This window comes from Anguilla anguilla, chromosome 8, assembly GCF_013347855.1.
Source record: "Anguilla anguilla isolate fAngAng1 chromosome 8, fAngAng1.pri, whole genome shotgun sequence".
NCBI lineage: Eukaryota > Metazoa > Chordata > Actinopteri > Anguilliformes > Anguillidae > Anguilla > Anguilla anguilla.
In genome coordinates this window covers 33,138,242-33,165,580 of record NC_049208.1, presented here as the reverse complement: position 1 = coordinate 33,165,580, position 27,339 = coordinate 33,138,242, and the positions used below count along the sequence as shown (strand labels likewise).

The following is a 27,339-nucleotide window of genomic DNA, read 5'->3' as shown; positions in this document are numbered from 1 at the left end:
AGCCACATTATATCAGAAATAGCTATGTGAGGCACGAAGAATAAAAGCATTCACATTGTTCTTTATGTGCTATATCACAAACAATTGCATTAAGAAGCCTATTGATTCACCTCAGTCTTTAATTTGATCAGTTAAATAATTATCTTTTTTATGTAATTGATAGCATAATAAGCACAATGTGAACATGGGATTTTTACTTTTCATGTCATGCATAGATATTTGTGACAATGTGGCCTAAGAGGGTAAATAATCCCTCTAAACACGAAAAACATCTAATTAAGAAAAACTAACACCTTGTTAAAATTCTGGGATTGCAACTGTGGTTGGAACGAAAACCAACATATACAGTGTGGGCCCAGGACCCAAGGTTGGGAACCACTGTTGTACATCAGGTGTCAAAGCACAAATAAACCTGGATAGTGCAAATTAAAAATCTTAAAAACAGAAGGACCACTATAGAGCACACAGCTTCCGTTATGCCTATGGACAAAGTAGAAAATAAAAGTTGCATGTCAAATCAAAATCAATAAGCTTAGTGACAAGTAAAAAAAGAACAAACTTCTGACAACTGACAAGTGGGTATTCAATAGTAGCATTCAGTCCACAGAGATGACTGTTTTATGAAGAAAAATAGTAAAAGCAGGGTGGATCAATGTATTTAAGAAACACTATGGGTTTTTTAACCAAAGGTTCAATGTACCCAACATAGTCAAAAGTGACCTAACAAAAGTACTCCCCTAGAAAGCTGGTGAAAATTTTTTTTGGTGAATTATATTCATTATAACATTTCCCAATAAATCTACATATTTACAACATATCACAGCATATTCGATTTTCATAACGGCAAGAGCACTGGCTGGCAGAAGTGTTTTATTTGGGGAGAGCTTACACAGTGACACAGCCGTGTTGTACTGGAAATAGCAGGGTGAACTGGTTCACGTTGTTCCTAAACATTGGCATTTTAACAGTGACAGACGATGGCAGAGAGACGGGATCAGGACCTGCTTCTCTGGAAAATCCTCAGACGGGACCCAGTTCCAAGCACCAGTCAGAACAGGAATGAGCCACAATAGTTTCACAATGGCCCTCAAGTGAAGTGCTATATAACGTATTGTGGGGTTCTCATGGAAACCAACAGAACAATGTCTGTCAAACAACAACTGAGTGAAAGGCTGGTTCTCCAAAGTACAGATTAAAAGAATAAAGCTTTTGACCCCCCCCCCCCCAGGAAGCTGAAACTTGGTCTCAAATGGATCTTTCCAGCAAGACAATGAACCCAAGCATATTGTACCTCGCAAAAAAAGAACCAAGAAATGGTTAACTGACCACAAAATTATGGTTTTGCAATGGCCATCTTGGTCTCCAGACTTGAACTGAACTGGCTTGAATTGAAGAGGGCTGACTGAAGAATCTTAAAAAATTATGTATGAAGGAATGGTCAATGCCCCGCCCCCCCCCATCAATGTGTTCACCAATCTCCAGAAACACAATAGAAGAGGACTCAGTACTTATTCTTGTCAATGGAGAGCTCACACTGAAAACAAGGGACTTATTTTGACACCTGAGGTTTTGGGAAAGAAAATTATATTGTTGAAAATATTTTCTCAGAGCAATTTTATCAGTATAAAATAATTTTCCAATTTTTGAGCATACAATATACAGTTCATCACCTATTTTTTGCCTGACAAAACGCGAAACATTACGGAGGCCACTGTACATACTGCATAATCAATTTTACATATTTCCATATTTTGATATTTTTTTTTACATATTTCCATTTTTCTCTGAAGACAGAAACAGCACTGTATATTTTTAGATGACTGAATACGATCAGTATAGAGAAGAGCCTCTTTATTTTGCAAGCAAAACATGCAACCCACTGACAGGGTAAGTAGGAGAAACTGATTACATGGTTCAGGAAAAAAATGAATAATTTCTTCAGCTAAGAGTCATAATACTGAATATTAATGGTACATTTTGACATCATCTATTTCATTATAGCTGGCTAATGTCTTTCAGGAATTGTCACAATAGTTCAAAAGGATAAAAATGTTAAACAGTAATTCTGAGCTGTGTTCACGGAATATTATAGACAATTAGAAAGGGCAGGGGTAGCTTCAATACTTTAACCCACTGACATTTCCTTTGTTCACAGCACTTAAAAGTTTAACTGAACGACATTAAAAGCAACAGAAAAGCGCCATAAACCATGAATGATCTTTTAAAAAAAATGTTACATGTAAAATTTTGCAGAATTTTAAAAGAACCAAACATAAAATTATGCTAAAATGTTTCCATTTTATAAAAACATTTCACAGCTTGTTGCAGGATGACGTCTCACGTGATTTTAATGTTTTGCCCATTAAATTCTCTCTGGCAATATTTTTAGTTCAGTTCACTGGAACTGTTTACGTCCAGTGATTGAAGACCACTCTGCGGTATGGGCGGTCTAGTCAACATTCATAGTTACTACAAAGGTCATAAACTGTTTTTAGAATGTACTGTTACTTGGCTTGAATTGGACGGATTTGCCAATCCAAGATAAACAGAATCATGATTATGGATATTAATGGGCACACTCTCTTACCAGTATTATGCTGGTTGGAATGTAAACAATTCTGTTCAAGAGCCTCTGTTCCAAGGAAAAAGAAAGAGACCATTGGTCTCAAAGGAATTTTCTAGTAAAAGAATTATTTTGAAGACAAGAAACCGTAAATGATACTCACTGGAAACTATAAAGAGACCAGCAGGTTTTGTGAACAGGGGACATAATACAAAATACATACAATGAAATCATAGAATAACAACATAAAACTTTTACTTTGAGCAAATAATGTACAATGCACACTGCTTCCCTAAACTTGCTGTAAGTGAGCTTAACTGTGAGAAAGTGCAGTTTGTTTAGAGTTAGCAAGGGCACGTTTGTAAATCTCAAATTCTCTTTTCTCTCAAATGCATCATTTTGGTAACACTTTATTAGCAGTCCCTGTGGAACCATTAACGGAAGACACAATGTCTCAATAAATGCTCTAATGGCGGCAACTCATAAAGTCAATATCTACTTTTCAACTATCTGCTGACAAGGCAGCGCCATCTAAGCATCACTAACTTCGAAAACACATAGCCAATCCATCCCAAAGACGGGACACAGTTTAATAAAACAAATAAACAGAAAGGCACAGGCCAGATTTTAAAGCTCAAAAAGTGCATGGGACTAATTTGTAGGTCATTGCACGCGTTCTACCAGGAGTTGAAGGCCTAATAACAGGGATTGGCTTGTACAGATTCGTAATGGCAGGGTGCTGAAGCAGTAGCAGACTGTACCTGGGCCTAACTGACAAAATAATCGATTGTTTTCGTTTGCTGCGGCTCCTCTCTCACTGACTGTTCCAGGCTAAGTGAAATGATTTGTCTGCCACGGCCACTCCCAGAATGACCGTCCTTAGATCAGCATAAAAGCTGCTGAAATCCCATCCTCTTGTTTCTCACAGGAGCTGGAAGCCACCATTACTTTACTGTGCGCAGTATATTTATTGATTGGTCAGCGAGTCAACTCGGTCACATAACACCAGTGCTACAATTGCTTCATGTATACTCATTGTGATAAAATGATTAATTTTGCTTGATTTGATACCTTGATTTGTGGGCAAAAAGGGAAAGAATAATTTGGCAGAATTATACAGCAAGTACTTTAAAAGTGGGGAGACAGAAGTCATGAGAACACGACAGAACATTTGTATGTAAGACAGGCATGCTGTGAAAAAATAGCCTTGCCATGCTCGGATGATGTGTGGACAGATCTCAGAACTGTAAAATAACACTTTTCAGAAAAGGCAATCAAATGGTATCGGTGTAAAATTCAGAATGCAGCCCAGGTATGCTGCACAGGTAAAGAAATATCCTCGTTGTGTGTTGGAAATGCATCTTTGACAATAAAGTGAAATCAGTTCAACTGTATGGTAAAGTGGTTCAGAGACAGGACAGATCACCAACCGCCTTCAGATCATCAGGTTCTCATCCTACATTATTAAGATACTCTGGCCTGACACTAATGGGGAGCTCTGGAGAAGGACCGAACAGAAAGACGTCAGGACCGCTGGTTCAGATCAGCTGGGAAAGGCTGCAAATGCACAAAATGGGCTGCTGGGCGCTAACTCTAACGGACGAGACAGGAGTGCACATCAGTGTACAAATGAAGAGGTTCCACTTTCAGTGCAGGCCTGCTGGTACAGTAGGAGGCTAATGTCACAGACGCGTCACAAAAGCAAGTGCAGATGCGGTCGACGCCCTGCGGTCCCACCGCTGGAGAAGTGTCTGGTTTGTTTTTTTTTCTTTTTAATCATCTTTTTCAGATTTTTTTGTCCAATTTCTGATACATGTCTACAGAAGAAGATGAACTGCATGTTATAGCGTGCCACTCGAAAACACTCCACCAGCAATTACTATCTGATTTGTGTTGAGCCTTTAAAAAAAAGCCCTGTTTTCATTTTAAAAGCTGTTATCACTACCGATGAAAGAGGACACCTGCAGAAAAGATAGCGAGTGCGACAACCACTTATCACACACAGCACTCACCTGCAGGTCGGCACGCTTACGTCTAACCGAACAGAAACTCACTTCACTGCTTTAAATGACAGGGTACGGCTCTGCGGAGAGTACTGCCAGTCGAATCCCGATGGAAAGACTGACCCAGAAAAGCTGCAACTTTACTTTCTTTATACCTACAGTACCAATTGTGAGACTGTTATGCATAAACAAAAGTGCATGGCTGTATTACCTTCTAATTTTTTGATTAGATACTACCCAGCACTCCCCTACAATTACTTGGGAGAGAGCCCACATGCAGTTGCATTTAATTATGTCTTATGTCATTCCTCTCTGGAGTAGCTGCAGTAATTTTTCCAGAGTCAAGGCATTTTCTAGCCAAATTGGCTTCCTTTCCTCAGTACTGTACTTGTCCGTTACCAGTCCACAGCTGGAACTCGGTATAACCTCATATTGGATTTTTTTTTGGTAGATATTTTTATATTTTTGCTCAAGGCAAATCTCCTGCAATGCAGCACTCCGTCCCACCGGGCGACCAGCCTGGGGGCTGGCAGTTCCCTCCTAAAACGATTAAAAATGCGTTGCCGCATAGCCTGCTGGGCTGCCGTGGTTTTCACACGGCTCGGCATTTTTTGCGACACCGCTAAAAGCGCTGTGTTCCGCGGATACAACAACACTGAATGAGAATGCTAACATAAAACTGTTTACACAGACTTGAGCAATTCAGGAGAACCGGTTTCCTCCATTTTCTTTTGCATTCCCAATAGGGTGGGCTGTTCTTGACAGTCTACTGCAATTTGACCTGCTCGTAGTACATGCTTAGCTCTTCCACACTAACGCACACACTGTAGGTGGTCTGAATTTCTCAGTTTAACCAGATCCTTATAAGAAGCTACATCAGGAGGTAAGGGTCAATCGAAGCTGCAGCCACGAATGATTCTAGAGGGGAAAAAAGCACACACTGCCTCACGACAATAGAGCCAGATTAACCTTTTCAGTCGTCCAATCAAAGACAAATCTCAAACACGACATCATTGCATTACTGGTACACGACAGTACCGAATATGCTGAGTGCAGTTTATAAAACATCCACAATGACTCAAAATGTACTTATGCGAGAAAGAATCCAATTTCCAGGCCGACCGACAGTCGGACTCAAACGCCGCGGCCAGTGCCTTTAATCTGATAACGAAGGGAGCAGCTGAGCCTGAGGTGACTCAGGATCAAGCGCTCATCTCTGAACCGCCCTCTCTTACAGCCTGTACCCGCTGAGAAGGCCCGCGGGTCATTTCCTACAGGGCTTGCGGTGATCAATACGAGAAGCCTTTTAATTGGAAATGGAGCTTCAGCCACAGAGCTGAGGGGCCCGGTAATGATTTATTTGCCTGGTGCCGAGCATTAAGAGTTTCTATAACCAGTCTCCTCAGCAGGGCGATATTACAGACATCACGTGTGCTCTAGCAGGCAGTCCGTTCCCATGGGACCGAAACGGAGGAGAAACGCAACTCCTGGTTTACGCCGCTCATTTCTCCTCACCAGCTACTGCAGGAATACTACCTCACAAAGCCAAAATACCCCATGACTAATGCTTCTTTTACACACCCCCTATTGACAATTACTGTAACACATCTCCCATTAAATAAATGTTTTCTGAGAAAAAACATTCAAAAATAATTACTTGCAAACAAAAAGCGAGGAGAAGTATTTAGCGTGATGTTCCATGAACACAAGAAGCCAGTGGTCTTCACAAGGTTGATTTAGAAACAGTGCGCCCAATGAAAACCTCTCTCTCAGCATTGTATTCTTAGATACTCTTAAAATAAATTTCGCAATGCAGCATTACAGACCATCTTAAAATGTTCGGAGAAACGACGATGTGAAATTCTGAGAAACTGAAAGCCAGGATCATTTGAGCAATGCCTCCATGGAAGAAACTATACTGCAACTGTGTTGCATCACCATCGTGCCATTTTAGCAGTAGGCATACTGAGAAGGTTATGTTTCCTTTGGTCATGAACATCTGATAGCAGATTGCCTTTTCCTGGCTCAACTACCTCTGTCCATGTAAATTTCACTCAAGCGGGCATGGGATGAAGATTAATTAATCCAATTTGCACAAGCTCCAGACACTGTATTCTGATATGCAGAACCTTATTAATTTAACAAGAAAATCCTAATATACCCTCTTATGTCATGGACAGCAGGCAGTTTTGTTTCAAGTATCATCTTAAATTTCTTTTCTTCATCTTCAAATGTACCCATAGAGCTATAGCGATTAATGGTACCCTGACTTTAATTGAGAAAATAAAACAGTGAGTGGAAACAAGTTTCCAATCAAGGCGCATTCCAAACATCTTGCCTTCAGGCTGATGTTGCTTTGCACTGGTCTGCACCTAGCTAGCACTCGTACACAAGCGATCAGTATTCAGCCCCGGGGCTGTTCAAACGCACTATCAGAGGCACTTGTGAACAGGAAGGCAGGTCTGGAGAGCAGGTGCCGTAGCCTTCACGACATCTGTCTTCCAACATGTGTGCCCTAGAGCAGCCACCTCCGGTACCCTCTCCACAGAGCGCATCACAGGAACAGGCTCCTTATGTCACTGGCCGACCCCTCTGGGTAAATGACAACACAAAGTAGGTCGCTGTTTGCCTTCCTCTTTGAGGGATGAAGACCGGCGGTGCTCGCCGCTGGATCCCGTCCAGGGTGGAGATTTAAAAGACAGGTCCGCTTCCTCTCATGCAGAACACTCCGTGAAATATTGATATGTGCTCAGAATTAAGCCGTCCGTAATGGCTTCAAACAGCACCCAGCACAAGCCCTGGCCTGCACCAGTCCTTTCTCTCCAGAGTACCACTGAAAACCCTGTTCATCAGTATTACCGAAAATGTCATGGCATTTACGTAATTATTCATGATTGCACAAATATATTGACAAATAATAAATATGAAATATATTGCCATCTCTGAGAAAGGACACCTAATCCAATGGAAAATATAGCATTCTCCCTTGAAGAAATGTTTATTTGGGGATATAGGGATTTAGGGATCTGCTTGCATTTAACTTTGATTGCATGATTAAAATAATTTTAGACACTGCACAGCAAAGCTCCCACATGAAAACCCAGCAGGTTATATTTCACCATACTTTAAGTATAATTATATAAACTTCAGTATAAAATTAAACTTCAAGCATGTTAAAGTATACCATAGTATACTCTACGTATATCTCAGTACAGGCCAAAACCTTTTACACACCCAGAAAATACACAGGTCATAACCATGTGTTTCAAATCCAGAGGGCATTGGCCCATTTCAGCCATTGAGAAACAGCACGGTGGACAGGTACAAAGTATCCATCAACATGAGCGATACGCCCGCGTAACACAGCACCGAAGAGCACCCCGAATATCCAGGACAGACGAGAAACGTCACGCGGTAACTGCCGAGACACGTGCCACCGTGGTCACAGGACCGGGGGACGATAATACAGTATTAACAAACAAACAGGCCAACCTCTGCGTCTACAACTCCATTTTGTTCTGGGCGGGTGGCGGGAAATGGGCTAAGCGCTAGCTGACCGCGGGCAGGTACGGGAGAATGGAAGGGACGCTCTGAGAGCGAAGAGAGTGACCCCTCTCCAGATGTCATTTCGAAATGACAGAGCAGAAAGCACAAAGAGGTCCGACGCTCCAGGTGGCAGACTGCCCTCTTTTTCAGCACTCCTCGAGACGGCTTTTACAGAGACCTCGAAGGACACTTCAACAACGCTTCTGGACTTTTCTCACAACAAATAACCGCACTTCACATTTTAATCATCGCTCAACAAGTATATCTATCTGCAGTCGGAACGGTGGAGGGAGTTCTTTGAAAAATACTAAATCAGTCCTTTGAAGATAAACCTCAGGGAAGGTGTTGGATGTGCTTACTGAGGATTTATACTTAAAAAAACCCCAAAACATTTAGACAGGGTTTGATTTATTCATACGACTCCCACCCCAAGAGGCTTTAACAACAAAATGTATTTATATTTCATCCTCAGTAATGACAGTACTATAAAACACATCATAAAATGTATAAACAGCAAAAGAATCAGGACTAATTCTTAGTCACAGATCTTGAGTGTGTACAAGACACGTGAATTCGGTATTTACAAAGACCAGAAGGCTCTGAAAATCATCTCAGACAGCACTGACAATTTCTTTACTTCATGTTTTCGAGTGAGAAACAAACCAGATTACACAGAGTTACGCAGAAAGAGCAGCTATGCTAAATAGACTAATCCAGACTTTGATACATTTTTTGTTAACAAAGTATTTACACTTTAAAATTCCAACTGTATTTATCCTATTAAAAAATATAACATCAAAAATATAACTTAGTGAGTGTATGGGAAATATTTTCCGAACAATGACGTCCAAAAACAATTTTCTCTCTTGGACTTCCACCTCTTCCTTTAGGTCTATTCTGTGGCTGGTATTGTTTTGTCTCAGAAAACAAATCTGTTCACAGAAAAAGTCCATTGCCAGCTAGTGGGAAATTCCCAATGCGAAACGAGTCATACTAACCAAACACATTCAATTTCAGCCCGCAGCTTTCAAAAACAAGCCACAATCTCCGGAACATCTGCTAATACCTGTTGAGAGCATAATGCTTATCGTCCGAACCAAAGCATATCAAATATCACATTCCAGTTTAGATGTGGACTCTGACTCCTGTTGTCATCCTTAAAACAAACACATGGTTTTTTTTCAATCTGGTCTAGTAGCAATGAAGCAATGTGTCTTCCTGTTGGATCATTATAACCTCTCAACTCACATCCATTTTCATCCAGTCCTTTCCCTTTGGTGCAGATACTCAATTTATGCCCAGACCTATCCTTTAGCCATTAGTGCATTATGACTACAGTAGTATCAAATGAAGCTAAATGATAACATTATTTACATCTGGAAAGTGAGACTAGACACAGCAGTTGTGTATTGTGGAGATGAGAGGATAAATTCAGCCCATGAGACTGTAAGTCAACTTCAGGGCACAGTTAGACGGCCCAGGCCACAGAAAAATGAAAAATGTATCGCTTGTTTATCAAATTGAAATTCTATGCAGGAAAGATAATTTTGACCTGTACGATCACAAGCAATACAAAAGAAGATCTGGTACAGAACAACAGGCCCATGAATAAGAGTACATTAAATTAATTACAGTGTATTAGTCTACTTTCCCTTAGAGAGGAAACGGAATACACATAAATATTCATATGTCCCTGATAGGTTTGCTGAACGACCTGTTTATTATTCGGGCAAAAAAAGATGGGATTCAACTCTTTGAACACTAGAATGATTCTCGGAAGATTAAATTTGCCCAAGTTTTCCCTCAACAATTACTGACAATTCAAACCTAGGGCGGACACCTCAGCGATTTCAGGTTTCCGTGCACCGAGCAGCCTTGTCCTGTTTTCATATGCCTCATTTCAGGACCGAAACAGAAAGAATCTCAAGCAAGCTACGGGTCACACAAAGAGACAGAGAAAAGATTTGTAAAGTGTGGCCTTGGAGCGAGAGAAGAGTGAACAGGTGTATACCTTTGCCAAAACTTCAGGCAAAGAAGCAAAAAAGACTCTGTAATCAGACATAAATATAGTATGTTTACAAGCAAAGCCATGTCCATACTCTACACCTAAATGGCAATTAAACCAACCGCGCCGTCCCTACCTGTTTGGCTAAGTTGAGACGTGCTCCGGCTTTTCCTCGAGAGGCCGACGATCGCCACCATTTTGGCACCGATGCTGGAGCGCCTCTTCTTGTCCCCGGTCTCCACCGTCCCCACGGCCGTGTCCGATTGGCTGCCGTCCGTCTTCTCCAGCGTGTACATGTCCCCGCTGATGCTGGAGCTCTTGGCCATGTTGTTCCCGGACACACCCATCTGCCTGTTTTTCATTTTGGACGTAAAGTCACTGTCAGCAACGAAGTGCGTGGGTTGGCCACAACGGGGGGTCAGAGGAGAAGGGGATGGAGAGGAGGGGTGAGAGGAAGGGGGAGGCACAGGAAAGGGGGGAGGAGAGGATGGGTAAAGATGAGAGGAGACAGAAAAGGACAGGCTTCAGCTACAGGACTTTGGAAGACTGCACGGGTCAGAGGCTACAGGTATATCCACAGGTATATTTACAGGCATGGTGACAACTGGACAGACAGGGTAAAGGTCATCCATCTTCTGCACTGATGTGAATAAAAAAGGTGTGAAACCCAAAATGCAGTTTCACACTACCAAGAATAAATGGAAGGACAGACATTTGTGACTGCAATATTACTGCCCCTAAATTATCGTGATACGGTAACTGCAATATTACTGCACCAAAATATCAGCATGAGGTGACTGCAATATTACTGTTGTAATAAAATACTGGATTATAAAAATGTGTGTGCAGTAAAATTCTATGTGTAGGTTTTTGCATAAAGGATTACATGTTCACATAGTTTTTGTTACTTACCAGGGAGCTGGGCAGTGTACATTGCTGAATTCACATGTATGTAACATACACATACTGTGTGTGTTTTGGAACAGTCAAAGTCTTTTCAGTGTGAGAGGAGAACAGGGAGGTCGCTCTCATGAACACAAACATCTGGTAGAAATGTGGACATCCTACATCCATCACACAGAAAATGAATGGAGAACGTCCACACTTGGATGTGGGCATCCTTCCTCAGATTTCAAATGAGTGGGCCAGTCATTTAAAATGAGTGGGTCACTGACATAAATGCACGGGCCACCGATTTAAAATAAGTGGACCAGAGATTTCAAATGAGTGTGCCGGTGATTTAAAATGACTGGGCCACTTATTTAAAATGAGTGGGCAAGGCTTTTTTTTTCCAGGGAAGCTGTATGCTGCCATAGGCCTGCCCCAGCCATGATACATATGATTTATAAATAGACTCCATAAATAGCCTCTCACAAGCTGACTAACATTATCATAATAATGTATTTGGGATAAAAATACAATGTATAATTCAGAACAAGCAAGAGAGATAAAAAAAACCCAATATTATTGTTGTACCATAAGCCTCATTTATGTCAATAGAAAAGGCAAAATTCTCCAGTTTTGGCAAAACGACTACATTTGCTAATGCACTATACGAAAGGACAATTTTCCACAGAAAATGATCAACTTATGACATTCCAAACAGCCGTCTGCTATTACTCCGACAAGAATTAACCAGATATGTTACTACCTAAATTATTATTCACTCCATGCCATTCACATATTGCAAAATACTGAGAAAGCTCATTTAAACAAAATCACAGATAATAATATTATTGGAACCTGAATGAAAAAAATCTGGCAAGTTCTCATCATTGCACAAATAACTGTCAATGAGAATGAGAAAATGCTTGAAATGAAACACTCTGAGCTTATTCTTTTCTTTTCGCAAAAAATAAAAATCACAGTTTACAGAAAGCTAATATAGTTAGATTCACATTATTGTCATAACACTATTCTACAAAGAGGAGTCATCTATGGTGACAATCATGCAGGTGATAAAGCACACCCTTCCTGTGGTCTGCACTTCTGCTATGGAGCTGGGCCAAAACATTTTGATCACTAACTACAAAGGTGTAGTCCTTAATAATGTCTCCAACATGACACCACAGTAAAACATGATCCCTCAACTTGTATACATTGGAATGTACTTACTTTAAAAACCATTTAAATGAAAAGAGATGTAATTGTTTCTAGTGCCCTGAAACCAAATCCCACAAGACTTACAACAACTTTCTCCCACTATTTAAGCAAACAAACAAATTACGCCAGCATGAAACTGTACCGTATAATATTATGTTTTGTATAGTTAAATCATTCGTTAGCAAAAAAGCAGAAACATGCATATATAGGGACCATATGGGACCGAGAGTACATGAATGACATTAAAGTAATCCTCTAAGCATGACCTTTTAAATAAACCATTCTCACAGCGTGGATTTTAAACCTGCAACCCAGGCAGGAAATAATTCATTTATTCACGCTGAGATCAGCCAGTATGGGTTTCTTTTCAACATGTCAGTCGAAAGAAACTCTGCCAGAAGATAACGCGTTGATAAAATATTAAGTCCAGCCTTTACTGCAAGAGTCATTAAAGATCTCGCAGACCAAGATGGCTCTTTTGGGGCTGACCCTCACTATGAAGTCACATTCAGACCTCACATTGAAATGACATTTGTTATTGGGTGATCTCACTGTTAAAGAGTAAGGTCAGGCACTATAAGCACATTAGTGTGCTCTCAGGTAATGCCTAACTCTATCTTAATACTTTTTTGGCACCGTGTCAACTGTCAAGGAAATGGCAATGTAACACAGTGCAGTCTGTAGGCATTTGGACAGTAACACAATTTTTGTTCCTTTGGATCTGTACTCCAGCACGCTGGATGTAAAATAAAACAATGAATATGAGGTTGAAGTGCAGACTGTCAGCCTTAATTTAAGGCTACTTACATCCACATCCAGTAATCCATATGGGAATTACAGCCTTGTATACACAGTACACCATTTTAGGGGGCCAAAATATTCAATACCCTCATATCCATTGTTTGATTTCAAATCCAATGCGATGGAGTACGGAGCCAAAGCAACAAAAACTGTCACTGTCCAAATGCTGAAGGACTAAATAGATCATTATTACGACATAGTGTGCATCTGAATGGTGCATACCGTATGTTTCCCTGAATAATGTACCATACAAATATGTAAAAACCAGTAGTTTCACATTTTAGCAGCTTTTCATTTTTTTCAGCTTCAAGCACAATGTGTTTGTCACAGGCTGTTCTTGTACCTACAGTGGTATGTATTTAAACTATCTTGGCCTGGCAGCCTAGCAACTCATTTTCGCATGTCAGCCAAAGGAAGAGATAATAGCTTCATTAATTACAGTAAAAATGGAAAAGCTAGCCCTTTAGCATTAGAAGTCAGAAAGGACAAGCTTGAGATAATAATGCTAATTATGCTCTCTCCTAAATTATCAAGGGGTTCAAGGGAGCACAGACAGGCCTCAGACAGACAGGCTTGCAATGTACTTTTAATGGAGACAGCACTTTGCATGTAGGAAGTTTCAAACAGCACCCCTGGTTGTGAAATGGTCGATGATGGGTAGATGTATAACCTCATGGGGTTTCATAGTTGTCCTGTACTAGACATCTTAATTTAACCAGACGTTCTAACGGCCTGATTTAAAAAATCAGTCAAGAGCTTAGAATTATCAGGGTCCTATCCCCAGATAGTATATTTTTCAGGATTTTCAAAATGGTAACTTCTTTTTTTGGACTGCATCTGCTTTTGTTTTAAGTTCACATTAAAAGGTATGTCCAAAAATTATTACAGGTGTTTTGTGAAAATGAAACAACAATCTACAGGTTAACATTCACAGGTGAAGAGCTCAATTTCAACGTTTTGTATACATTTATTTTTTATTTTTGAAAAAAGTTTCTTCTGAAAGAGTCCTATTATTCTATAATTCCCAATCCACAGACAGACAGACACACACACACATGCACACATCAATTTATGCTAAAATGGAAATCATATTTTTATAGGCTTATTGTGCATGAAGTCTCAAACAGGTGTTTCCCACTCTCTCTATCTCTATCTCTCTCTGTCCAAAATGTCAAGGCTAGCGACCTTAAGCGCAGGCAATTTGACGGCTTCTGTACTTTGTCTCTCACTCTCTTGCATCCCTGTTTTTGTCATTCTCTCCCACGCACCAGTGCAAGCCATTAGCCAGGATTCACCATCACAACAACATATGCTGTTTTCTGTCTGAGTGAGTCAGAGTGCAGAGAGTCATTCCATAAACCCTAATGGACGACTGCATTTTTAAACCACATGCACGTGCGTGTACACTGAACATGCTCACATCCAGGTTACACCTCATTTTAGAGCAACCAAAAATGGAGCGAAAGTGCTTATGTTTTTCTGAAAACAAGATAGCTCCTCACAAGCTTACGCTTTATGTGACAGCATGGCTAATTTTGCTGAGCTCGGTCCAGGACAGATTTGAGCATGTCGATGCGGTACTCAGGCATGGCTCCAGTGTCACTGTGCCACCCTAGAGGAGACTGCGGACTGAGGGGTGAGTGGGCGGGTGGGGGTTGGACGGATTGGCACCCTACCATGCATAGAACTGGCCCTGGCGGCACTTTTTCCACTTTAAAAAACCGAGGGTAAATGAAGAAATGTAACTGATAACAAATTAAAAAACTGTAAAAGGAGTCAAAAGAAACTGCTGCCATAGAGATTAAAATAGTCTATGTATCCTCAGTTAATTTGCTATTTACAGTAGATTCTTGCAGCATACAAAAATTCATTCATGTATTTGGTAAATTAAGGTTAGCAGTTATAGCAACGTCATAAGCACGAAACCGTGCAGACCCACGGTGCACCTGCACAAAGTGTTACGAGTAGAACTTGACTAACTATATAGCTATCTAGCTATGGCATGTCCTCACCTCTGTAACGTTACTTGCTGTCCTCCGTGTGTCCATACAGCTGTAGCGGTGGTACACGCTAAGTAGGTTAACTAAAGTAGGCGAAATGCTAACAGGTTAGGATTAGCTAAAGTAACGTTAGGCGATAAAGCTGTGCTTAAAAATCTTGTGCTGTTCGAAGTGGTGATTTTGGGAGATGCACCTGCGCATGCATCCTACCAAAGGAAGCACCACCTGCACATGCATACCACAGGTCGTCCGTGAGTGAGTGAGTGAGCGAGTGGGTGACCGACCACAATTTGCCATGCATAGCCCAAGGCGGCAGGTCCTGCGCGCCGTGGGAAAAATAGCTTAGGAAAATTAAGAAGTATCTGGCTCGTCCTTAGCTAAAAGCACAAAAGCATTATGACTGACTGTCCTTAAAGCAATATACATCTGTTACAATCAGAGGACACTCAATCACTGAATTCTATGCATTATAGTGTGTTAAATCATGAGACATATCTGGTCACAAAAACAGTAATAATTTTCCATTAAGGAGAAACATGTCAGCTAGAAACAAGGGCAAATAATTATTCAACGTACTTACACATCAGTGAACTGCATAGATGCATATTGGACAAGTGCATTTTACAATGAAACTGGGATTAAAGTGCACAGAAATGTATGCCATATTTTCACAAAGCAATGACCTGCAGCACAACCATACACTACACCACCTGATTTAACTAATTATTTAAGCTCCTTGATCCAGGAAGTAAGCTCATCAGTGAAATCAGGTGATGTAGCACATGGATGGAGCAAATACCTGTAGATACCTCAGCCCGCAGGGTCTGAAATTGAGTAGGCCTGCTGTAGATCAATATACTCTCCTGACATCTGGCAGAAAAAAGCTTAAACACAAAATGTTTATGACATAATACAAGTTTCTTGACAAGAATACGTGGCAATTAAACTATTTTACAAGAATATGATTCATTTTATTTTTATTGAATGTCCCCTGGTAGTGTAGATTTCAGCACAGTAAAATATATTGTTCTTGAAATTAAGACCACAGACTCATCTCCACTACAGGGGACAAAATATAATTTGCAGGTCTTAGGAGGATACGACTTATTTGGTTACTCCAATGACTCCCTCCATTTTATGAGAAAAATCCTGCTCTTTGTAGTAAGGCAGCATACATGTAGGTGAATAAACTTGGACGAGCTCCTGTCTCTAGGGATTTTTCATTTTTCTCTCCTCATCTGCACAGTTTGTTCCTTTTACACGCTGATTCTGCTCAAGCACATTTTTATCTCAAGCATGACGTTCCATGGACGTCATGTATGCTTATATAACATTTATTCTAGATAACTGCGGCAAAACATTTCAGCGGTGCTAATTTGTCACATGGACTTACAGACAACAGGGAAATCAGCAGGTATGAGTGTAAAGGCTATTTAGATATAAGGCGGAAATCATAATTCCTGAATGCTACAGTATAGAAGACCTTCTGTACGGCACAAACAACACCATTGTACTGTAAATTCTGATAAACATAACATTTTCACTTGTTTTTGACCTAGGCTGAATGAAACCTTGCACCTGTTCTTTTTGCGTGCGTGAAAGAGGGAAAAAAGCTCCTCTTAATTTCTGCAGTGGGGCACAGAATGGAGAGTCATCTGAAGAAGGTGACTTTAGTATTTCAGTAGCTAATGCAGAAGACTCAGTTTCTATGGCAACTGTGCCCCAGGTTTGTGCAGTAGCTTGATTGCACAGCTGCGTTTAAAAACAGACCCTTTGGCCTTAAACTGTCAGGATTAAGACCACAGGATCTCAGTCCTGAAGAAATTTTTTTCTTCTCTAAGTGGCATTCTGCAAAAGGTGTAAAATTTGTGGGTTAGAGTAGAACATTTGTGCTTCGCTTTAGCCATTCTTTTGAACCTTGACAAGAAGGACCACATTTTGGAGGAAGGTTGTTTTTATGAAGAGGTGCCTCTACTTTAACCCTCACTACTTATCGAGCTAAATGTAGTTAGCCGTAACCGAGGAAACAAAAAGGGCTCAGAGATTGGTGGAGGGGGTGTTAAAAGCACTGAATGCAGACAGTTTACTTCCTGGAGACCACTCACAGAAAGCTCTCCATCTGAAAATCTGCACTGACATGATGAGATTTATTCAACCATTCATATGGAAGACTCAATGGCCACTTGAAAAACAATGTAGAGGAAATGAGCGATACCATATTTGTGCATCTTTGTCACCACAACATGACCTCAATAAGTGAGGACACTCAAAATACTGGACTAGAGTGTGTCTGCATTTGTTTTATGCAAAAATACAATACAAATCAGGTGTAAATTTTTCAATAAACTAAGGAAGGATTTGCGAATACTGCAAAGACAAATCCAACTTCCTTTGAGATTCCACAAGATATTAGCATGTTTTGCATATACAATATGCATGCAAATTTGTAATGCTTATACTGTATATGCACAAATCACCAGCATTAAACAAGACAAGTGACTTCTAATTCACATTATGTTTAGTTAACATTATTTAATCCCATTGACAATCACTGACACATTAGCCTCATTTTACTTCCAACAAACATTTATCTCCTCGTTATGTGGGCGTAGAATAAAGATGAATCCATCAGCTGATTAACTGCTAGTTTTCATTATAGAAGAATGCTGTTATAAGGGTGACCATTACACAACAAGAGGCTCTCATGTAAATGTAACGATCATCAAGAGATTAATAACTACTGCAAAGCAGACAGGGTCAAATAAAGCCCAGATACATGCATGAGGCTGCATACAATTATAAATTCTGTCACCATCTAATTGGAATGGAATTGGAGAGCCAAGTCAGCAGGAAAAGCATAGGACAAGAAATGTAGGGCAATGAAAATAATGTTTAAAAATATAGAATTATCCACTGAAAACAAAAAACCAACTTTGGAAGCAGAAGCAATGAGACAAGCTATGTTCTCCATAAAGAAAGCACAGGTTACAGGCTGTGACTGAGTACTCCAGTTGCTCATTACCAGAAGAGCCTTGGCCAAAATTCAATCAACATTTTTCTTCAGACTGTTTTTACTTTCCAGACTGTTTGTGAAGAAAAAAAGTATTTTATCATAATAGTATCATTCATTTAAAGAAAGTTGATTTAGAGTCAATACAAAGCAGAGTCCAGGCCCTGGCTTGTACACTTACATATTTTGATTCGAGAACCTGAATCTTTTTTGATCCAAATTAATTTGTCTGAGAGCGCTCAATGCTACAGAAACTTGCGTGTTAGGATATAGAGTTCCCTCACTAAAAGGACAGATAAAAATGGCAGCCAAGCTCTCTACCGTAGGACCAAAACTGTAGCTGGGAGAGAACGTCCTCTTTCTGCGAAAGTAGTACAATAGCTTGTGCTTTACAAGTCAGTGGGTATACATGGTAATGCAGAAATCCGGTGGTCAGTGACAATATATATATATATACTTTTGCTTGTATTTTTCCCAGCAAATGCAAGATAGACATTAGTAGCACTAAGATATTGCACCTTCTAACAGCAGGCTAGCCAGTAGCAAGCCGCCAGACAGTACAAAGATCGTATTTCACACCTAACCACCAAATACTCCTTTCTTATTCTTCTACAATAATATTTAGTTATTTTCCTCTTTAGAATAGTACAGTCTAAAATTCTAACACAAAAAAGATTTCATGTCAGACCATATAACTAGGTGCAGTCCATTAGACTCACCATTCCCTGAAAATTACACTGGGTGCCAATACAGCTAAAGTTCAGAGATCACACCACCACTCCCTCGTGGACGAGGATTAGTGCTCAACTATATAGCTATGAAATGTAAGATCTTCAATTCTGATTCAAATACAAATGTTCATAATAAAATAACAAAATAACAAATGTCTAACAATGAGTTATTCATTCATTTTGTTATTTTATTTAATTTATTGAATGAATGCAGAACAATATGAAATATTTAATTGGTAATAGTAGTCATGCTGATAATTTTCACACAGCCATTTCCAAAAGCAACACATCACACTTGCCTTGAAACAACTAATTTCTGGAAAGGCTCTTTCTAGTGTTTAACACATACAGTAACACTATTGCAAATAGCTTTTCAAGTTATGCTCACATACACTACATTACCAAAAGTATGTGGACACTAACATCACAACCATATGTAACCTGTTGAACATCTCATCTCCAAAACCATGGGCATTAATATGGAGTTTGGACCCCCTTTGCAGATGTAACATCCACCACAAGGCTTTCCAGTAGATTTTGGAACATTGTTGCAGGGATTCACTTCCATTCAGCCACAAGAGCATTAGTGAAGTCGGGCACTGATGTTGGCCTTAAGGCCTGGCTTGCAGTCGGCATTCCAATTCATCCCAAAGATATTTGGTGGGGTAGAGATTATGGCTCTGTGCAGTCCAGTCAAGTTCTTCCTCACCAAACTCAGCAAACCCATTTCTTTATGGACCTTGCTTTGTGCACAGGGCATTGTCATGCTGAAACAGGAAAGGGCCTTACCCAAACTGTAACTCACAATAACAGCACATTTGACTGAGGCAGCTCTAGCAGGGCAGAAATTTGACGAACTGACATGTTGGAAAGGTGCCATTCTATGACAGCGCCACATTGAAAGTCACTGAGTTCTTCAGTACGACCCATTCACTGCCAATGTTTGTCAATGGAGCTTGCATGGGTGTATGCTTGATTTTATGCACCTGTTAGCAATGGGTGTGGCTGAAATAGCTGAAACTACTAATTAGAAGGGGTGTCCACATACATTTGGAAATGTTGTGTATAAAAATGTATGTCTGCTCAGCTGGATTTAAAAATAATTTATGCCTGGTCAAATGATATTCAAAAATGTATTCGCCTTTATAAAAAACCAGACGCACTCTTGGATATGAAAGCTTGAGATCAGTATGAGGCCATAATAGTGTCAGAATGAATATTCCCCACAATTACTGTAGGAAGTGACATTTTTAAGATATGCTGCATACGTTACTACAGACATGTTGCATTTATTACTTCAGGCACCAGTGCTGTTATTAATTGTTTAATAAAAGGAAGTCCACATATGTGACAAAAGACTTATTGGTTTTTTTTTTAAGTCTGGAACTTAAAATGTATTTATTAAACTGCACTTGACAAAATTAAGTGATAAGACTGAGATATGTGAGTCATTAGAGAAATGACAAAATGATGGATTTTTCATTAGAATGTTTTTTGTAAGAAAAAAATGCATTGAAAGTAGATGAGGTATTCCAGTCCATGGTAATGAGACTTTCTTGTCATAGGGTTCAGTCTATTTGTGTCACAGTGATTTCACCTTTAAATGTCATGTTGTGAATGTTATATAATTCCTGCGCAGAATCAGGACAACTTGATCTACAGCTCGTAACCAACAAAATGACTGATATTTAGTTATACTACTTTGCATTTCTTGATTCACGACACATCAATATGTATGCATTTGATATTGGAACTAACAGAAAAAAGGAGAAATTATTTTTCTGTGTTATGGTGGACAATACCCTGAAGTAAGACCCTTACAATACTGTAAGCCAGCAAAGAGGCTTGTGATGTAATTACGTGTAGTGACTGCACTTGATTCAAATGCAGTTACAGACAACCGGAGGCAGTTGGAGTTTTGCCACCACGATTTAAAGAGAATTTAGCAGTTGGGATGACAACTGGTAAGGATGCACATAGACGGACGTGTAATGAATGTGTCATGTATACGTCAAGGTGATTGACAGAGGGAGCAGTGACAGTGACAGTGACAGCACCATGACAGGCACATTATGTAAGAGACACAAGGTGAACGTGTGAACACGGAGTTCAGGTTCCGGCAGTCAGCCCCATTCACCCCTGCCCCCCGCCCCCCCCCCCCTCCCCCGCCCGCACACACAGACACACACACACACAGTCCCACATACAAAGACGTATTCTTGCAAGAGAATTTACACAGTAACTACAAGAAGTTACACACCAATGAGTTTAAAAAAACACCAGCTGTCAACAGGTGGTTTCTAAAAACGTATGCTAGATACTTTAAAACGACAGGCAATTCATATGTCAGAACATGTGAGGGAGAATTTCATAATGCAGGGCCATTTCTGATTGGCCGCATATAGAGAACATGCAGCACATGGCATACAGAATGCGACAATAAAGAAAGACATAACCGCTATGATGTCAGATGTGCTCCCAATACGTGTGGAAACACAGGATGAATCATAGCTGGCCATGACAGTAATCTGCCATTTTTTCATTACAGTCTTAATTCTCAGTGAAGAATAAGAACATACTGAAGCCATAAAAGCCAAAAGGATTTTGGGTGGGTGTTATTAATATAACAAGTAACATTTTCCATATGCTCCCAAAATAATCCATATTTCCATTTCAAATGCTAAAAATTTTTTCAAAAATCCAATTTGTGTGCTTAAACCATGGCATCATGCTGTGACTAAATTCCAATTCATGAGGATTCTGTTTTTAGACAGAAAGAAAAACCAGTACCCAGTAACCTGAAGGTAGCACAGCAAGTAACAGCTTATCATTGGCTCAGTTATATACACTCTCCTTAATCACTTCCACAGTAGGCATATTCTGACTATCAAGTTTTACTGTGGCATCAAATCCTTCTATAAATACACCACAACACTGCGCTAAAATCCCAGCGTTCGTTTAACACCTGCTGAAAATGCCACAGGCAAACCCAGGCATGTTGCTAGGTGACAAATGACAAATTAGACTGTCTGTTTATCACACCTGAGTAATCAGTCCTGCAGCCTACCCTAGCACCACAGCTAGTGTTAGGGGTGAGACATTTATACTTAGACAGGGAACAATTCGATTTTGGATGAGGTATTGTACAAGTGATCTTTTAAAGGTGCAGAAAGTAAGTTTGCCGTAAGAATACTTTTGTTCATATTTGGTTAAATTTCATTCACATCCCAACAGATATCAATGAATTAAAAGGTCTAAGAAAAAAATGCCTGACTGCCCCAGGCTCAGAAATCAGCCACTCAAAATATCACTGCGCCTAAATCTTAACAACCAATCAGGACAGCTGTCTGCCCAGCTTCCTGTTGCGCATTCACAGTGCAGCCAGAACAAACAGGGCAGACGGGGCTCAGGCTACACAGAAAGAGCAGAGCAGAGGTAATGTCAGCTCGACTTCCAAACGACGCAAAAACTCCAGTACTACCTTGTCATCCCATGCTTATAACCTAAATTTTTATTCTTAATTTGACATTAAGACAGATAAGCAAAGATATTATATGAGAAAAATCTGATTTAAAACTATATGTGACCCGTTTTATCATAATCAGTTGGAATTCTGACCAATTTCATACAAATCAATGCTTAAGTCACAACTGTTCATTTTTGGATGTCTTAGGGTTTCATCTCAATGCCAAATTCAGAGTAAAGACATAGTTTTGAAGCATTTACAAGGCAGTAGCAGAGGTTCGTGTCGTTTAGAGGTCTGGCTGACGTTACCTCTGCTCTGCTCTTATCCGTGTAGCCCTAGCCCCGCCCGCTCTGTTTGCTCTGGCAGCGCTGTGAACACGCAACAGAAGGCGGAGCAGACAGCTGTCCTGATTGGTTGTTAAGATTCAGGTGTGGTGATTTGTAGCGGCTGATTTCAGAGCCTGGGGCAGTCAGAGAGACCTTTAAATTTATTGATATCTATCAGGCTGAGTAAGAAATTTAACCAAATGAGAACAAAAGTGTTCTTACAAGAAACTTACATTCTGCAGCTTTAAATAAAATGGGATGTAGCTGGGAAGTTTCATAGGGGAGGGAAACACATGTTCTACAGTGGCGCTACTCCACTACACATCTAGGAGGGACACCGGCTGGGTTTTACCTGACATCGTTCTCTGAGAACCTTCTCTGCAGCTCCCCGTCTTCCAGCTCATCCTCCTGCTCCACTTCCACTCCTTTCATTACCCCACCCCCTGCCCCTCCCTCCCCGGCCCTACCCTCCTCCCCAACCCCCGCCTCCTCTGCCACTTCAGGCAAAACCTCCTCGTCGCCTTCCCTCGACTGACTTTTCTCCTGCAGAGCTTGTGAACGACTGACATCGAACAAAAACCGCACAAATGTGAGGCATGCAAAACAAAAAGGAGTGAAGTTTCAGTACAGGAAACAAATAAAAATTAACAAACAAAAACTCATTTAAATTTCTTATGAATGGCAACCAGGAAAAGCAAAAGGACAATCAACAAAGTCATCTGCCTTGACAATGGAGTAAAACCTGAATTAAAAAAACTGAAAAAAGCTATGAACTTCAAACAAACAATATTTACACTCTCAGATATAAAGGTACAGTGGATAGAGGTAAAGGTACTATGCACCTATAGGGGACCACTCCAGTGGCAAGCTTTTGTACCTTCTCAGGCACTTTTTTGTACCTCTTTTTCTGAGAGCGCACAACATATTTGTAAATTTAGAATTTCAATTTTTTTTTTTTTTTAAACAAAACAAAAGGTGATATTATACCATTGCGTGATTTCCAGGAATGAGCAAACTTGCATCTAGAGGAGTGAGGTTCATTCATTTGGTTCAGGTATACCTCTGGCAGAACCAAACCTGAACTCACAGGAAGCTTTCCATTCTGGTAAAGATGCTCGGTTCAGACCTTTTCAAAGCGAAAACGTCTGAACGCAGCAACATCGGCCTGAACCCTCGTTGCACTGGTCGGGTTCAGAGCCTGCTCGCAGGTTTGCCCATTCCCGCCAATGGCGCTCGAGTTTCTGACGGCCCCAGAAACCGCGGAGCGCAAAGCGGGCTCACCTGATCTTGCGGTTCCCCCGCGGCCGTTCGGACTGGACAGACATGTAGCTCGTGCTGCTGAATCGAGAGGCACTGCTGGTCCTCGACACAGCGGACACGTCGCTTACATCACTGTCCGACGACTTGGTGGAGAGGTTGTCCGAGCCTCGCTGCGGATCCCTGCCTGACCGCTGCAGGGGCACACATGAATTTCACCTTAAAACCAGCAGACCCAAGAAACCATCCATCCATCCATACCCGCTTATCCTGAGCAGGGTTGCGGGGGGTGCTGGAGCCTATCCCAGCGTGCATTGGGCGAGAGGCGGGAATACACCCTGGACAGGCCGCCAATCTATCGCAGGGCACCAAGAAACCAGGGGAGCTGAAGTAACTGTGGAATCACCCGCTAAGAGCTGAGTGACAATGAAAACAAAATGGGCGCTCGACTCTATAGGGCCAGAGTTGGGGACTCCTAGACTAGATACTTTACGCAGGATCTATTTTCTTTATGTTTTTCAGACTTCAATTTCAAGATCAGACTGGAGGTGTATTTACTTAGTGCCTGTAAGCTAAATTTAAAAAAATCATTTTCTGAGAACAATTCCAAGAGTCCTTTAACTCTGGCTCTTCTCCACTGGAAAAAAAGCAAAAAAGGAAATTAACTGTAATACATCAATTGAAAAATTCCCATAATGTTCTGTGAGTAATTTTCAATTACTGTGTTAAATTTCTGTTTATTTACTGAACTGACTGAACTGAACGGGAACCTAAGCCTCCAGAGGAAGGACATATTTTACTGAGCACAGTTCAGCAGAATATTTTTCAAAGGCTTTCAAAGAAGCAAGAACACTTCACATTTAATGGCTGCGGAGGAAATACATCAATTGCATCAGCAAATCTTAGGCAAACAAGGCCTTCAGAGGGCTTTCTGAAGAATTTTTCAGTTTCCATGAACACACAGTCCTTCATATCGCTGGATTTTGCAGACATTTCCAAGAGAATAGGGTCTACTTTGTACATATGCTTATATAACCACAAAGTGCAGGCCATCTGGACCAAAGCAAGGCTTTGCCATTTAGAGGAAGACAGGGAGATACAATTTCCAGTCTGTCTAATACGCATCTCACTCTCCTATTGACCCAGAACCAGGTTCTATGTACATGTAGTCAGGGACATTCTACACTGATATATCATTCAGTGTGGAATGTCCCTGACTACATGTACATTAAACAAATGATTATTTTACACCTGAATCACACTGCAGTTTCTCCCTGCTAATATATCGAGTTAATGGCTGGGGATCAAAATATTAAACCTGGTCAGGAATGTATTTCTGGAGTTTAATAAAGTTAAAAAAAAAAAAATCACTCAATTGCAGCACTAAGACACCAGCTTTCACAATGAGGTTGTGTGATATTCTCAAACCAACTACATGAAATGTAGGCTCTCTTATTGTTACAGTCAAGCCATTTACTTGAATATGTCATACGTGAACATGAAACGTGAAATGGGTGCTCGTCACCCATTCTGGAAATGGTCCAGCTAACCTCAACGAGACATAACATCTAGCGACCTAGTTCATAAATTCACATTTAAAGCAAGTCAGCTGGACAATAGATGTTTAATATAGTCTAATATTACTGAGCATTCAAAAGATACATTTTACTGGCAGTTAGCGAGCTAGGCACCATTACTACTACTTGTACAAGAGTTGAACCTGTTGTGGATAGAAACGGCAAGGTGTTAGTGGATTGTGTTTGATTGCCACATTAAGACACTGTTAAATTGCGCTGCATGTCTGAATGAATGACTCATTAATAACTATTAGCGTCAGTTTGTATTAAAAGCAGGTGAAACTTGTAAATATGCAGAAATTGTCACGCTGTGCCTTTTGAAAATGCAGATTTATGAAAGCTAGTGTGACTGCTGCAGTCCTGTCAGTGTACTGCAGTTGTGAGATCTTTTCTCTCGTGCAGTGTTCTGCTTCTTTCCATGTGTAGTAAGCTAATGATGACCAAGGAAGCCACGCCATCATTTCCATGTGTGCAGTAGTCTGAGGCTCCATGAGCCTTAGGAAGCAGTTTCCAACCAAAAACACCATTAAAAATCATTGTTTGAAGAGTAATCGGGTCATATACACAAATACAACCTCTGGAAGCATACATTGTTGTACAAGCTGTTATACAAGTTACTTGAAGTAAATTTTCCTGCAAACCCCTGAATGCCCCATTTACATTGTTAGGCCAGCAGGTCACCATAAACTTCTGTAAATATCTAAAATACCATTAAATGCACAGGAAACTGTCTAGACCAATCAAAAGCATACTCCAGAACAAAAATTATAGGAAAAAAACCCCAGACACTGAACTATCCCCTTAAATCCAACTCTTTGCACTCTGTTCTGACCTGCTCCAGCCTGGAGTCGGAGCCAGCTCCCTGCTTGTACTTGTTCATCTTCAACTTCATTTGCCGCGTTCGTTCTTCTACCTCCATGGCACCTAGAGGGAGAAAGCGCAAGACAGTGAGAGAGCAAGCGAGAGAGAGACAGAAAGAGAGAGAGGGAGAGCAGGTGAGGTGAAAAGTCAGGGGCAGGGGTGTCAGAGGTCGAGACCTTTCAGATATTTAATGAGGGTGCTCTGCAAGTATTCTTTCATCCCCCTCCCTTCCACTGTGGCCCCCTGGGCCTTCAGCCTCCAGTGGCTTCAGGATGTGATTTCCTCTTCATTCTCACATCAGCTAATGGGGTCATAAAGGATTCACTATGATCTAGAGTAGGTTTTTGTGGCAGAATACATGATCCTGGTTGTGTGCAATGGCAATATCATTGCACATTATATTAAAATAACACACAATTTTTTGCACATTGCTACTATGAAAAAAAAATTGTATATGTACATTTTTTTAAAGTAAAATATGACAAAATTGTACATTTTAATTCAATTGAATCATTGTGATTTGTTGTCAGCTTTCTTCTAAAATACCCGTAAAAAAAGTTTCTCATGTTTGTGGTCATTGGAATAAAAGCATTTTCTGAGAAGCATACAAAATGCTTACAAACCACTTCTATTCTTACCACCCTGCAGGCCACTGTAGGGCACCTTTGGTAATTATGCAGAACATCCAAATCTTGTGGAGGATAATCTACTTTGGCCCAGAACCTTCTGAAGCCACAACCAAATAAACAAATGCATTTTCTGTTATGCATCCTTTATTAACTGTGGGCTGTTAAAAAAAAATAGTTTTCCCACATACCCGTATCTTGAGAACTGTTGTCCATAAAGACCTACTTAAGCACCATAGAGAATAATGTGGCTTCATCGTAACTAAAATAATATGGAGGACATTCTTTTCTTCATTTTCCCACTTCCGCTTTTGTGCCCACTTGCATTACATTACAGAAGTTACGTTAAATTACATTCACTTACGAGATGCTCTTATCCAGAGGAACTTACAAAAATGGAGATCATATTCAGCCATTTCGGTATGAAACAGACATGACCCGTTACAATTGTTCCCCTGTTAAAT

General features: G+C 40.5%; 1 protein-coding gene across 6 annotated transcripts in view; it reads right to left on the bottom strand.

The window, feature by feature from the left end:
- The window catches only part of LOC118233440 (regulating synaptic membrane exocytosis protein 2-like), a 162,811-nt gene that overhangs the window by 14,207 nt on the left and 121,265 nt on the right, over window positions 1-27,339 (bottom strand). For all 6 annotated transcript variants that reach the window (XM_035429222.1, XM_035429224.1, XM_035429223.1 and 3 more), the window contains 3 exons: window positions 26,221-26,312; window positions 23,836-24,005; window positions 10,254-10,495 (listed from right to left, as the gene is read on the bottom strand). In XM_035429222.1, the coding sequence (XP_035285113.1) occupies window positions 10,254-10,495; window positions 23,836-24,005; window positions 26,221-26,312 (504 nt within the window). The remainder of the gene's footprint in view (window positions 1-10,253; window positions 10,496-23,835; window positions 24,006-26,220; window positions 26,313-27,339) is intronic.